The following is a 14,313-nucleotide window of genomic DNA, read 5'->3' on the forward strand; positions in this document are numbered from 1 at the left end:
GAGTGCTGGTGCCTTACCAAGCTACAACTCCCATTATTCTATAGCATTGAGCCATAGCAATTAAATTAATTTCAAACTACATCTTTGCACTGCAAAACTTGGCCTTAGCTGTTTGCCTGCTTCACTCTCTAAGAATATTACATGGGGGAAGAAAACAAAAAAGGTAAATGCCAACCAGGTGTGTTGCTTTGTAGTCACTTTGTAGTCAATAATTATAATAGGGGCAGCAGAGTACATTCAAAAGTGATAAAGAACACAGTGATGCTCTATAGGCACGGTATTGCTAGCCCCAGTTTCACAAATCTTTGTTTTTATTGGCCCTAATTATAATGTCGCTCTTGAAGTGTAGTTGGCATAGCTAATTATCAAATACAGTATGTTTTCGTTTCCTATGTCCTTCCCATTTGGCTGTGTGAAAAGTTTTCTGTAATCCTAATGCAGATGACGGAGCCCCAGTGGCAAAGTGTGTTAAAGCACTGAGCTGCAGACCGAAAGGTCCCAGGTTCAAGCCCCGGAAGCGGCGTGAGCGGCCGCGGTTAGCTCCAGCTCCTGCCAACCTAGCAGTTCGAAAACATGCCAATGTGAGTAGATCAATAGGTACCGCTCCGACGGGAAGGTAACGGCGTTCCATGCAGTCATGCTGGTCACATGACCTTGGAGGTGTCTACGGACAGCGCCGGCTCTTCGGCTTAGAAATGAAGATGAGCACCACAACCCAGAGTCAGACATGACTGGACTTAACGTCAGGGGAAAACCTTTACCTAATGCAGATGACAGCCAAATGGCCCACTGGATCTTCTGTGACTTGAGTGTGTTGTCCCTCGTGTCCCAACTGGCTGGAACTAGTCACTACTGTTCTCAGTTTTTCTGTCACAAGCGTACATGGCTGATGACAGAGCAGGAAAAATACTTGTGAATTAACTTCTGTGAGTCTGCTTCTAAAGCTGTCCTACTCATTTCATGGATGCGAACGTCTGTTTTTACTTGTGTTCTTCTTACTGCTTACTTGAGTTTTATGCAACTTTTGCAGTCACATCAATTAGCATCTTCCATCCAAGTAAAGTCATGGTGTTCTGTCTATAGCCCTTTTGGGTCATAAGATTGTAAAACTGTTTTCTTTGCCATTGTACATAATCTTAGCAATCCTATATCAGATGATTTGAGACATGGTTATATCTAGTGTCTGACTGATCTCAGTGCTATCACAAAGCATCATTATCCTCCATCACTTGTCATATTCCTTACATCTCTTTCTTTGTTGCATTTTTACATACTGTTCTTCATTTCCCTGTTAATTTCAGTTTGTTTCAATGCCTGGAAATGTTACAATATTTAATACTTGAAGGTTCTTTGTACAGCAGAGGCTGTATTGTTTTCAAGTTGCTGAATACCGCAACTCCTAGAATTCCTTGCCATGTTGGCTATCACTGGGGGATTGGAGAGCCTCGCATTTCATACTTTGTTCTAGAGGCACCTCTTCAAGATCTCTTTGAAAGGTAATGCTCTTGTTTTACCATTCCACACTCACGTAGGCAAGAAGTGCTAATTAATCTATCTCGTACACAACTTTTGATCAAAGGGTTGAAACTCTCCTCAGGCCACTTAGTATGAGAGAGGGTGAGACAAGTTTATTGGTTTGACGCAAGCCTTATATAATCCTTATAAACGAGACTATTGAGCATCCCGTACTTAACTACTGAGCAAGCCCAAAACTTCATAAAATCATACAGCCATAGAATCCTAGAATTGGAAGAGACCAAAAGACCAGTCAATTCAGCCTCATTCGGTCAAGCAGGAAGACACAATCCAAGTATTCTGTAATGATGGCCATCTAGCCTCTGTTTACGGACTTCCATAACAGAAGATTCCACCACAATTGAAGACAACATAGTCCACTGTGAAACAGTTCTCACAGTTAAAAAGTTCTTCGGAAAGTTTAGACAGAATCTCTTTCCCTGTTGTTTGAATCCCTTGTTCTGTCTTCGTGTCTAGCAGATGTTTTGGCCTTCAATTCTCAGAAATCCTAACAGCTGGTAAACTGGCTGGGATTTCTAGGAGCTGTAGGCCAAAATATCTGAAGGTTGAGAACTACTGGTCTAGCAGAAAACAAACTTGCTCTGTCTTCAATATGACTACCCCCCCCCCCCCCCCCCCGCAAATTTTTAAACATGCAGACCGATTGACAACTGGCAAATAGAAGGAGAAAACGTGGAGGCAGTGACAGACTTTATATTTCTAGGCGCGAAGCTCACTGCAGATGCAGACTGCAGCTAGGAAATCAGAAGACGTCTACTTCTTGGGAGGAGAGCAATGGCCAATCTTGATAAAATAGTGAAAAGCAGAGACATCACACTGGCAACGAAGGTCCGCATAGTGAAAGCAATGGTATTCCCCATAGTAACCTATGGATGCGAGAGCTGGACCATAAGGAAGGCTGAGCGAAGGAAGACAGATGCTTTTGAACTCTGGTGCTAGAGGAAAATCCTGAGAGTGCCTTGGACCGCAAGAAGATCCAACCAGTCCATCCTCCAGGAAATAATGCCCAACTGCTCACTGGAGGGAAGGATATTAGAGGCAAAGTTGAAGTATTTTGGCCACATCATGAGAAGACAGGAAAGCTTGGAGAAGATCATGATACTGGGGAAAATGGAAGGAAAAAGGAAGAGAGGCCGACCAAGGGCGAGATGAATGGACGGTATCCTTGAAGTGACTTGCTCGACCTTGAAGGAACTGGGGGCAGCAACGGCCGACAGGGAGCTCTGGTGTGGACTGGTCCATGAGGTCACGAAGAGTCGAAAACAACTGAACGAGTGAGACGACGATCATGTCTCCTCTCAATTGCCTTATTTTGGTTGCCTTCCTCTAAATACCTTTCTGCTTGTCAGTATCCTTTTTGAATTGTCCCAGAACTAGACATTTTTTTCTGCCTAAAACGTTGTATCTAAGAGTAGTACCTTACATCTCTACTGTTTAAGAGTAGTATTTTACATCTCTTTGTGGAAATTCATTTTGTTAGTTTTTTACTCAGCTCTCAAATCTGTTATGCTCATTTTAAAGTATGATACTGTCCTATGGGTTAATACCTTCTAATTTGGCATATTCTGCAAATCTGATAAGCATACCCTGCATTCCATCATCCTCATCATTTTTCTTCTTCATTGGAACTGTTTGAAATTGTGCCTTCAATATCTCACTTTTAAGAAACTCCTATCTATTATGAACTCCCATCTCTTTTTGTACTCTTGACAATGAGATCACACCCAGTGGAAAGTATAACACCCATATCTGACCATGCTTAACTTCTCCCTTTGCCATATAGAAAACTCCAGATCACTCCTGGAGTGATCCCACTATTTTCATCCTCTTAACCTGGTCTGGAGGGAGTTCCTCTGCTCCAGTTTATAACAAAGTTGTTTCTCCAGGAAACCTCAAGGAGTAGGAAAATCCATTCATTTTCTTTACAAGATTTTTTAACGTCATGTGAGGGCACTGGGGAAATTCAGCAGGGACATGTTGGCAACAAAATATTCTTGGTGGGTTATACTTTGACCATTTCTGTTACAGATAATCATTTGAGATGCCTGGAGTTACCTATGCTTGCAAAAGGAATGTCTTATAGGTTTGAAGCAAAAAGGAGTGAACTAAACCAATATGATAGTTTACCATTGTATAGCTCACTGTTCTTGCTTTGGGCCCATCCACACAGGACCCAAATGCGCGAGCTGTCAAGCTTTCACCGGAAGCATCCAAACAACGTTTCCAGTAAAAGAGAATTAATTTTGGACAAAAAGGTAATCCATGCTTTGTCTCAAATCAATTAGATACCTCATTAGATCCAGGGCCCCCGACTCCTGGAGCACCATTGGTATGGCCCAGGAAACTCCAGAAAGGCCTAATGATGGTGCAGTAAGGTTTTTTTTTCTCTTTTAAGGCTTTGGGGGGTGGGGTGGGTTGCTCCATTCCAGCGCGGTAGTTATCGCACTGAAATAGGGACAGCCCCCCCTGGGAAAGTGCAGGTTTTGGGGGGAGGTGTGGGGACTTAAACTCATGCCAAAGTGCATTTCTTAAACCCACTTTGGCGCATGCTTAAATTATATCTGGAAGCACCCTTTGAGGGAAAGAAATGTGCTAACTACCCAAAGAGCTTTCCAGGTCATGGAAGAAGGCCTTGGTGCATCTTTAGGAGTGACAAATCTGGCTTCTGTTACCAACGGACATATAGACAATTTGTTTTGTATCTGTCATCCATGTTCTGCATCCATCTCTCAAGGGTGTATTATCATTAAAGGTAAAGGTAAAGGTTTCCCCTGACGTTAAGTCCAGTCATGTCTGACTCTGGGGGTTGGTGCTCATCTCCATTTCTAAGCCGAAGAGCTGGAGTTGTCCGTAGACACCTCCAAAGTCATCTGGCTAGCATGACTGCATGGAGCGCCGTTACCTTCCCGCCGGAGCAGTATCGATTGATCTATTCACATTGGCATGTTTTCGAACTGCTAGGTTGCCAGGAGCTGGAGCTAACAGCAGCCGCTCACGCCGCTCCCGGGGTTTGAACCTGGGACCTTTCGGTCTCCAGCTCAATGCTTTAACGCACTTTGCCACCAGGGCTCCATATGATCATTAAATCACATAATACCTTGTTGATGAAATGAGTTTGTGGTGATCCGAGAATGTAGTCTGAGTGAATCAGGTCAGAGTCTTGAGGATATTATAGTCTTCACCTCTTGTCTAAGCCTCATTGAGGTTGCCATTGAGGTACAGCCTGTAAATACCTGGGAAAGGAGAAAGCAGACAGCCCATTTGGGTGCCTCTGATTAATATATCTTCTAGAAATTCAAATTACTCAGCCTACCCATGGCCTCTCTCTTGAGATGAACTGCTTTGTATACATATTAATCTAGCAGACTTCAATGAAAAAAAAGATCTTTATTTCTGCATGAGTGTAAAAGCTTGAACTTCCCATGAGTCCAGCCATAGAATGAATAAATATGGGTGGTGCTATGAATATCATTAATTAAACAAATGTTATCTTGCAGTCTTCCTTATCTCTCAGGTTTAGAAGTTCATATTCCCATTCGACATGGCTCCTTTAGTAAAACAAATAACAAACTACCCTGCAATAATGAACTTGCATAAATATAATTGTTAACAAATTCTATATTGGATATATATTTTAGAGTATCGAAGGTAAAGTACAGTAGAGTCTCACTAATCCAAGCCTCACTTATCCAAGCCTCTGGATAATCCAAGCTATTTTTGTAGTCAATATAATGATATTTTGGTGCTAAATTCGTAAATACAGTAATTACAACATAACATTGCTGCATATTGAACTACTTTTTCTGTCCAATTTGTTGTATAACATGAAGTTTTGGTGCTTAATTTGTAAAATCATAACCTAATTTGATGTTTAATAGACTTTTCCTTAATCCCTCCTTATCATCCAAGTTATTCGCTTATCCAAGCTTCTGCCGGCCCGTTTAGCTTGGATAAGTGAGACACTACTGTATAAGGATATATCATGGAAATATGTATAATGTTAGCAAGGATGAAGATTATGTGCAATTGACTGTGAGAAGAGATAATACTAAAATTCAGAAACTTTGTTTGAAGTCATCATAGTTGCCATATTAACAGAATAACTTGTATGTTTTGTGACCTCATCAGATGAACTTCTGGAATCACCATGCCGCATGGAAAATCTGACGGTGCCCATTGAGGGACAAAAGGAACCCATTGCCACACACTCTGCATCATACGACTCACGCTTCTGATGAGGGGAAGCGTAGGCTGCCTAGCTTCACCCCGTTGACTTCTATTCAATACAGAAAGTCTCCATTGTTGCCGCTGTGGCGGCATGTGCCAGTTCACCTATACTTTTACGACGGAGCCTGCTGGAAGTTGCTCTACTTTGTGAGATGGGATCCGTCAGGCTCCATCTTAAAAGTATAACCAAACTGGTACATGTTGCCAAAAAGGACCTCACATGATAAGGTTGCAAGGCTCTCTATTCCTACTGTGTTTGTTTAGAGTTCAGTGTTCTGGTTCTATTCCTCCATTACCCAATCCAAGATATTGCTTAAATTGTGGGATTAGTTATACAAGTGTCATTCATCACATCAGCTAATCACAAAATTATTACCTGGTTAGCATTTAAAACCTTTTCATGAAATGACGTGCCTATTAGTCACTCATAATCAAGGATCTGAAGGCTCAAAAGAAATATCTTTTTAACTCTTGATTAGAATCTTTTAAAATGTATTACTAATTTACTATTTATATTTATAACTTGTCCTTCAAATGCATTCAGTATCAGTGCAACTTCTATTTAAGAGCACCATGAAATATCTTAATAAGCAAAATAAAAACAGCAAATCTGTAGACTATTAAAAGGTAATCCATGGAAAAAAATATTTAAAAACCAAAACTGGAAAAAGTAAAAGATTTGTTTCTACAAAAACATCATTGGCTCCCTAGCAAATGGGGCTAGTGGATCTATTAAAAAGGCACCCACTTAGAAATCCCTGAATATTGCAAAGCAACCCAAAGGAATGTGTCTATCGAGGAACTCTAAGCAGGGACATTCGTGCCTGGTACAAATATTCCTTCAGGTATTCTGCCTCTTGTTTGTACTTTGATTTATTTCTATTGATAGAGTTTGCTTTTCTAGCAGTATTGTTTGTTTGCTTGTTTCAATCTGTTGTCCTCCAGGGAGCCTTGTAAGCCTTTCTAGGGTTCATTGGTGAGGTACGTTGACCTTACAAGATGCTTATACGTTCTTACCAATATTTCTGGCATAATGTAAGATAGGGAAAGTTTCTTGTGTCTTTTTAGAGCATCTTCTCAGCTCATAGCAGGTGAGAGTGATGTCTAAGAGCAGTCAGACAATAAATTTCATGTATGTTGGATGATGAATCTAATTGGGCTTTAGTGTAAACCTGAAAGTAGGTATTCAAGATGGGGCAGCTATTTTCTAGGTAAGGTGCAGAATATATCCTTTAAAGCCAGAAATCAGAATTTTTTGCTGGAGATTATTTCTCTCTCCTGAATTATTGAACTTCAATGTGTTTCTAATAGTAAATTCTAAAGTGTGTATATGTGCGCAAACTGCCTTATTACAATCCCATGAATTTCACATGGTTTTCTTAGGACTGTATCATGCAGAAACGGCAAACCACAGAGCATTTCGCAGCTTCGTAGTTCTCGGTATCTATGCCAGTTTTTAAGGTTGGCTTTAAGCCCATCTTTAAGGTAACAGTGCTCCATGCAGTCATGCTGGCCACATGACCTTGGAGGTGTCTACGGACAACGCTGGCTCTTCGGCTTAGAAATGGAGATGAGCACCAACCCCAAGAGTCAGACATGACTAGACTTAACTGTCAGCTCACCACAGCCGCTCCTGAATGAACACACAAGACTCTCTGTGATATCACCAGAAACTTTTACTGTAGGAAACATGAACATCAGAAAAGCCAAGAATGGGAGGCTCCGGCCAACCCTCCTTTATATACCCTCCCCCTCATTTGAACAGTCTCTTCCCGCTCAGTAAAACCCCGCGCAAATTCCCCGCCAAGTCCATCAGCCGTTTCTCCTCCGAGTCCTGGGACGCAGGTGTCTTATCAATGTCAGTGACCCTGAAACTCAGAGCCACATCCAGGCTCTAGTAGCAGGGTTCTGACATGGCGTCCTCCTCCCCTTCGTCCTGGAAGGAAAAGATTAAACACAACTATTGTTCTCCGCTGTCCAGAGTTCCTTTATACTTTTTTAACAGGCTGCAATGGAATACCGGGTGTACCTTTCCTAGGTCCTTTGGTAGCCTCAGCTCATAGGTCACTTCGTTTATTCTTTTTGCTACCCTGAATGGCCCTATATAGCGAGGAGCCAATTTCTTGGATGGGAACCCCAATTTTAGGTTTTTTGTGCTCAGCCAAACCAGATCTCCTTCGCCCAATTTGTCCCCCTCTCGGCGCCTACGATCCGCAAAGAGCTTGTACTTCTTTTGTGTTTCCCGCAATGCCTCTACCACGGTTCGCCACCCTTGCTTGATTTTGGCCGGCCATTCCTCGTCGGTCTGGCCCTCCCCTTCCTTCCACTCGGGTAGCCTGGGGAAAGGTGCCACCTCCTGTCCGTATACTATTTCGAATGGGGCACGACCTGTGGCCGAATGTACGGCCCCGTTAAAAGCCATCTCAGCAAACGGAAGAAGGTCCGCCCAATCATCCTGTCTATAATTGGTGTACATCCTTAAGAATTGGCACAGTGTCTGTTGGGTACGTTCGACCCCCCCGTTGGTCGCGGGATGAAAGGCCGAGCTCAGGTTCCTTTCTGCTCCTAACAGCTGTAAGAATTTTCCCCAAAATTTTGCAGTAAATTGGACTCCCCGGTCACTAATTATCTTGTCGGGACACCCATGTAGGCGATATACGTGCTTCACATACAAATCAGCAAGTTTTTCAGCTGAAGGAAGTTTTGGCAGAGCCACAAAGTGTGCCTGTTTAGAGAATAAGTCCAATATTGTCCAAATGTATCTGTGGCCTCTGCTGGGGGGTAGTTCGCCTACAAAATCCATGGCTACGCATTCCCATGGCCTCATGGGCTCTACCACCTTCTGCAATAGCCCCTGGGGCTTCCCCGGTGGTGTTTTTCCCTCTGCGCATAATTCACACTGCGTGACGTACCCCCTGGCGTCTTTCCTCATTCCGGGCCACCAGCATTGTTTGGCCAACAGTTTAATAGTCTTGGTGGGGCCTAGATGACCCGCACCCTTGTTATCATGGTACTTCCTTAACATTTCTCGTCTTAAACATTCAGGAATATACAATTTCTTATTTACAAACACCAAATCCCCACACAATTCTCCCTTTTCTTTGTTTGTTTGTAACCATTTGTCCATTCCATACGCTCGCTTCAACTCTTCCTCCCATATTTCTCCTCCCCCCGTGGAAATGGCAGTACGTTTGTTTTCTTTGGCCGCTTGTGCTCGAGTTAGTACTGCCAGGCCCCATTGCTTATCAAGAAAAATACTCCCTTCAGATTCCTGAATTCCTCCCCCGTGCTGAGGCATCCGAGAGAGAGCGTCAGCGAGTATATTATGTTTCCCCTGGAAGAATCTGAGTCTGAAATCAAAACGGCTGAAATATTGGGCCCATCTAATTTGCTTCGCTGATAGTTTACGAGGGGATCTTAGATACTGTAAATTTCTATGGTCAGTCCACACCTCAAACGGTGTTCCACTTCCTTCCAGGAAGTGTCTCCAGCACTCTAGTGCTTTTAGAATCGCTAAGGCTTCTCTCTCCCAAATCGGCCAGTTTTTTTCTGTATCACTAAACTTTTTTGACAGATAGCCACATGGCTTCAGGTTCCCCCCCTCGTCTTTCTGTAGCAGAACTGCCCCATATGCCCGGTCTGACGCATCGCAATGTAATACAAAGGCTTTAGACATATCAGGGTGCTGTAGGACAGGCTCCTCCGTAAAACGCTTTTTAAGGGCTTCGAAAGCTTCCTGGCATTCTATTGTCCAGGTCAGTTTGGCCCCTGGGGCCTTCACTTTGGCTGTTTCTCCCCTACCTTTAGTCTTTAACAAATCCGTTAATGGCAAAGTGAGGCGCGCAAAGTCCTTGATAAATGTTCTATAGAAGTTTGCGAACCCTAGGAAGGATTGCAGCTGCTTCCGTGTTTTGGGGGCTTCCCACCCCCTCACGTCTTCTACCTTCGCAGGGTCCATCGCCACTCCCTGGGAGGAAATCCTATACCCCAGAAAGTCTATCTGGTCTTTATTGAACTCGCACTTGGCAAGCTTCGCATACAGTTTTGCTTCTCTCAACTTTTGCAGGACTTCCCTGACTAGTTCTACGTGTTGCTCCTTAGTCCGAGATACTAACAATATGTCATCTAAAAAAACAAAGACTCCCTTGTACAACAATGGATGCAACACTTCGTTGATTAATTGCATGAACGCGGCGCCTCCGCCGCACAAACCGAAAGGGAGCACACGATAATTGAATAATCCGAATGCACAGGAGAAGGCCGTCTTCCACCTGTCCTCTGGTTTAATCTGCAATTTATGGTATGCTTCAATTAAGTCCAATTTAGTGAATATCTGTCCCTCCGATAACTGGGCGATCAAGTCCTTCACTAAAGGTAGGGGGTATTTATTTCCAGAACTGATTGCATTCAGGCCCCTGTAGTCAATGCAGAGCCTCAGCGTTTGGTCCTTTTTGCGCCTGAACAACACAGGCGCCCCTAGAGGGGAATTTGAAGGCTCTATGAAACCCCTCGCTAGGTTTTTATCAATGTATTTTCTCAGTTCCTCCTTTTCCCTAGCCGACATTGGGTATATTTTTGCCTTAGGAAGCTCTGCTCCTGGGACTAGCTCTATCTTCACTTCAACTCTCCGCTTCGGTGGGAAACTGTCTGCTTCCTTCTCATCAAATACGTCCACAAAATCCCGATACTCTGGGGGTAATTTATCTGCCAGTTCTGCTATCCTGATAGAGTCTTCCTCCCCCCTTTTCCCCGGCTCTCTCTCCACTTCCTGGCTCCCTTCTTCCAACTTCATCCTGAAGATCATGCTCTTATCCTCCCAGTTGATTTGCGGGTTGGCCTGCCCCAGCCATGGCATGCCTAGTATAACATTATAGCTGGCTATTTGTGATATCACAAATGACACCTTTCCTTCCCAACTCCCTATCTTACACTTTACATCTTCGGCACTGTACTTAGCTAATGATCCCGATGCTGTGGATCCGTCCAACTGCGAAAAAGCTATTGGGGATTCTAGGTTCGTTCTTTCGCATCCCAATCCCTCGGCTAATTCAGGGGAGATGATGTTCCTGGAACATCCACAATCCACAAATGCTTTGCAGGTTGCTTGTTTGCTGCCACTTTCCAGCTGAATGGGGACCACTATCATGGCTTTGTCCTGACTTACCAACCCCCCCGAGTGGTGCCTCATCGGTGGTTCTTCCTCGGCGCGTTTCCCTGCCACGGCCCTTGGTTTGGGCGGGCCTCCGCCTTCCCCTTTTCTCTGCCAGCACTCGGCAGCCCTGTGGCCCAAACGGCCGCACACGAAGCAGCCCCTCCTGCTGGTGCTCACGTTCCCTGGCGGCTCCGTTCTCCTCCCGGCTGGGGTTGATCCCTCCTTCCGGCTCCCCTCTTTCATCTGCGGCCGCTGCTGTAGCCCTCCTCGGTGCCTCCTCGCCTGGGCCAGCGATGTCTCGACGCGCCCCGCCAGCTGAATCCATCCGCGCAGTGTGTCAGGCTCATCACGATGCACCGCCCAGGAGAGGATCTCCCGCCTGAGCCCCTCTTTGAAGAGTTCTATCTTTGTCACTGCAGACCATTCCGGCACCTTTTCAGCGAGGCATTGGAACTCCTCCGCATACTCAGATACCGACCTCTGCCCCTGGGAGACGGTCTTCAACTCCTCCCTCGCCCGGATTTGCTCCAGTGGATCTCGGAAACGGGTCTCCAGGGCCCCCATAAAGCGTCGGAGTGACCCCAGACATGGGTCGCGCCGCGCGTGTAGTTGAACGTACCAGCTGGCCGCTCCCCTCTTCAACACTGCACCAATGGCCCGTACCCGGCTGGATTCCGTTCTGAAAGTGTGGGCATTGTCCTCCATATAGCCCCTCACCGTGGTCAGGAAAAAATCCAGTTCAGAGGACTCTCCCCCAAACTCGATCCTTAGTTCCTCTCGTCTCGGTAGGGGTCCCTGTGGTGGCAATCCCCAATCCTCCGCCCGTCGCAAGCCCCCTTGCGGGCCAGTGGGCCCCGCTGCTGCTTCCCTTTGTCCTGTGCCACGCCCGGCATTCGCCAGGGGCACCAGGGTCTCAGTTGGGAGCGTAGCCGGGATTCTCGGAGGCTTTTCCCCTTCGTCGTCACTCTCCTCCACCCGCGTCAGGCTCGTTTGGATCTTGGGCCGGGCACCGGGCTCCTTTCGCATTTCCCTTCCCTTCGGTGCTGGGAGGTCTGCAAAGCCCTGGCTGCTTCCCATGCTCACGTCCCACATTGAGCTAGCCCGGAGTTCCCTTCCTCGCTCCGGCTCCGCCAAAACCGCCAGGCGCTCCATCGCCCTCGACATCACTGCCAGGGTGGTCTCCATCGCCGACATCCTCTCCTCCAGAAACACCATCTTTTGCGGGCCTGGGGAAGGTGAACCTTCCTCTCCTCCGGTGCTATCTCCCCGCACCACTCCGCGCCTCTGGGTTACCCCATTTGGCTGGGCATAAGCGGTGGATGACGCCAGGGCCGCCAGCTGGTGGAACTCAGCGTCCGTCTCGGGAGTGGCCCTTTCCGACCTTCCTCCTCCGGCGCCCAAGAGCTCTTCATCCTCCACTTGCATGTTACACCTCACCGCTACAGCGGGATGGTGTCCGTATTCTTGGCTTAGTGTCAGCTCACCACAGCCGCTCCTGAATGAACACACAAGACTCTCTGTGATATCACCAGAAACTTTTACTGTAGGAAACATGAACATCAGAAAAGCCAAGAATGGGAGGCTCCGGCCAACCCTCCTTTATATACCCTCCCCCTCATTTGAACAGTCTCTTCCCGCTCAGTAAAACCCCGCGCAAATTCCCCGCCAAGTCCATCAGCCGTTTCTCCTCCGAGTCCTGGGACGCAGGTGTCTTATCAATGTCAGTGACCCTGAAACTCAGAGCCACATCCAGGCTCTAGTAGCAGGGTTCTGACACTTAACGTCAGGGGAAACCTTTACCTTTTTAAGCCCATCTTTAAATCTCTTTTCTTGTCCATCAACATTCTGTTTTCCGATCTTGAGTTGAGAGTACAGTAACTGCTTTGGAGATGGAGATTGGGCATTCAGACAACGTGGCCAGTCCAGCGGAGTTGATGGCACATGAGCATCGCTTCAGTGCTGGTGGTCTTTGCTTCTTCCAGTGTGCTGACATTTGTCCGCCTGTTTTCCCAAGAGATTTGCAGGATTTTTTGGAGGCAACGCTGATGGAATCTTTGCAGGAATTGAGTGTGATGTCTGTAGACAGTCCACGTTTCACAGGCATATATAATAGCTTTATAAACAAGCACCTTGGTATCCCTACAGATTTCCTGAACCTCAAACACTCTCTGTTTCATTCAGAGAAATGTTGCACTCGCAGAGCTCAGGCGGTGTTGTACTTCAGTGTTAATGTTGACTTTTGTGGAGAGGTGGCTGCCAAGGCAGCAGAAATGGTGAACATTTTCTAACATTACACCATTAAGCTGTATTTCTGGCATGGCAGTGGGATTGGCTGGTGACTACTGGAAGAGCACTTTCTCAGTGTTCAATGAGACGCCGAGTTTCTCATATGCTTCTGCAAAAGGTGTTTAGAGTGGCTTGTAGGTCTCTTCTGAAAGCGTACAAACTACGTTATCACCGTTTTATTGGAATTCTATAAAAGATGTTGTGGTGACCTTGGTTTTGGCTTTCAGTCTGCTGAGGCTAAATAGCTTGCCATCTGTCCGATAGATGATTTCCACTCCGGTGGGAAGCTTCCCATCAACAAGATGAAGTATCATCAGTGATGAAGATGGAAAATAAGGTTGGGGCAATAACACATCCCTGTTTGACACCTGATTCCACCTTAAATGGGTCACTTTGAGAGCCATTGCTGTCCAAAACTGTTGCCATCATGTCATCATGGGGGAGCCACAGGATGGTCACAAATGTGTCAGGGCATTTGATTTTTTGGAGAATGGTCCAGAGAGCACTGCAATTTACTCTGATTGCATCACAGTGCTGGGACTTGTGCCATGAGGTCCCCCAGTTTCTGTAATGGCATCTGCCCCCCTCTACAGAAAAAAAGAAAAAAAGTGGGGAAATGGCACAGTGGGAGGGTGGACTTACGCTGGCCATTTGGAAGCAGGCGGCATAATTCCCACTTGGAGAGCCGAGGTGTTGTAATTGAACAATGCCAGTAGCAGTGTGAAGCCACCCATCATCATGACATCGTACGTTGCTGCTATCCCACATTGCAAGAATGGATAATGGAAACTATGCCATAATGTACTTAGGCAAAGAATACTCAGAGGTAATTTTGCTGGTTCCTTCCTCTGCAACATCTGATCATAGAATCATAGAATAGTAGAGTTGGAAGAGAGCTCATGGGCCATCCAGTCCAGCCCTCTGCCAAGAAGCAGGAAATCACATTCAAAGCCCCCCCTACAGATGGCCATCCAGCCTCTGCTTAAAAGCCTCCAAAGAAGGAGCCTCCACCACAGTCCGGGGGAGAGAGTTCCACTGTCGAACAGCCCTCACAGTGAGGAAGTTCTTCCTGATGTTCAGGTGGAATCTCCTTTCCTGTAGTTTGAAGCCAT

At 45.9% G+C, this 14,313-nt stretch overlaps 1 protein-coding gene across 1 annotated transcript; it reads right to left on the minus strand.

Moving 5' to 3' along the window:
* Positions 1–7,370: 7,370 nt before the first annotated feature.
* On the minus strand, positions 7,371–12,691 carry LOC134294131 (uncharacterized). The gene is made up of 2 exons (XM_062964130.1): positions 10,928–12,691; positions 7,371–7,699 (listed from the first exon to the last, which is right to left on the minus strand). The coding sequence occupies exons 1-2, from the start codon at positions 12,473–12,475 to the stop codon at positions 7,658–7,660; spliced, it is 1,590 nt and encodes a 529-aa protein (XP_062820200.1). The 5' UTR covers positions 12,476–12,691; the 3' UTR covers positions 7,371–7,657.
* Positions 12,692–14,313: the final 1,622 nt, after the last annotated feature.

Source organism: Anolis carolinensis, chromosome 1 (assembly GCF_035594765.1).
Source record: "Anolis carolinensis isolate JA03-04 chromosome 1, rAnoCar3.1.pri, whole genome shotgun sequence".
In the NCBI taxonomy this organism is placed as follows: Eukaryota; Metazoa; Chordata; class Lepidosauria; order Squamata; family Dactyloidae; genus Anolis; species Anolis carolinensis.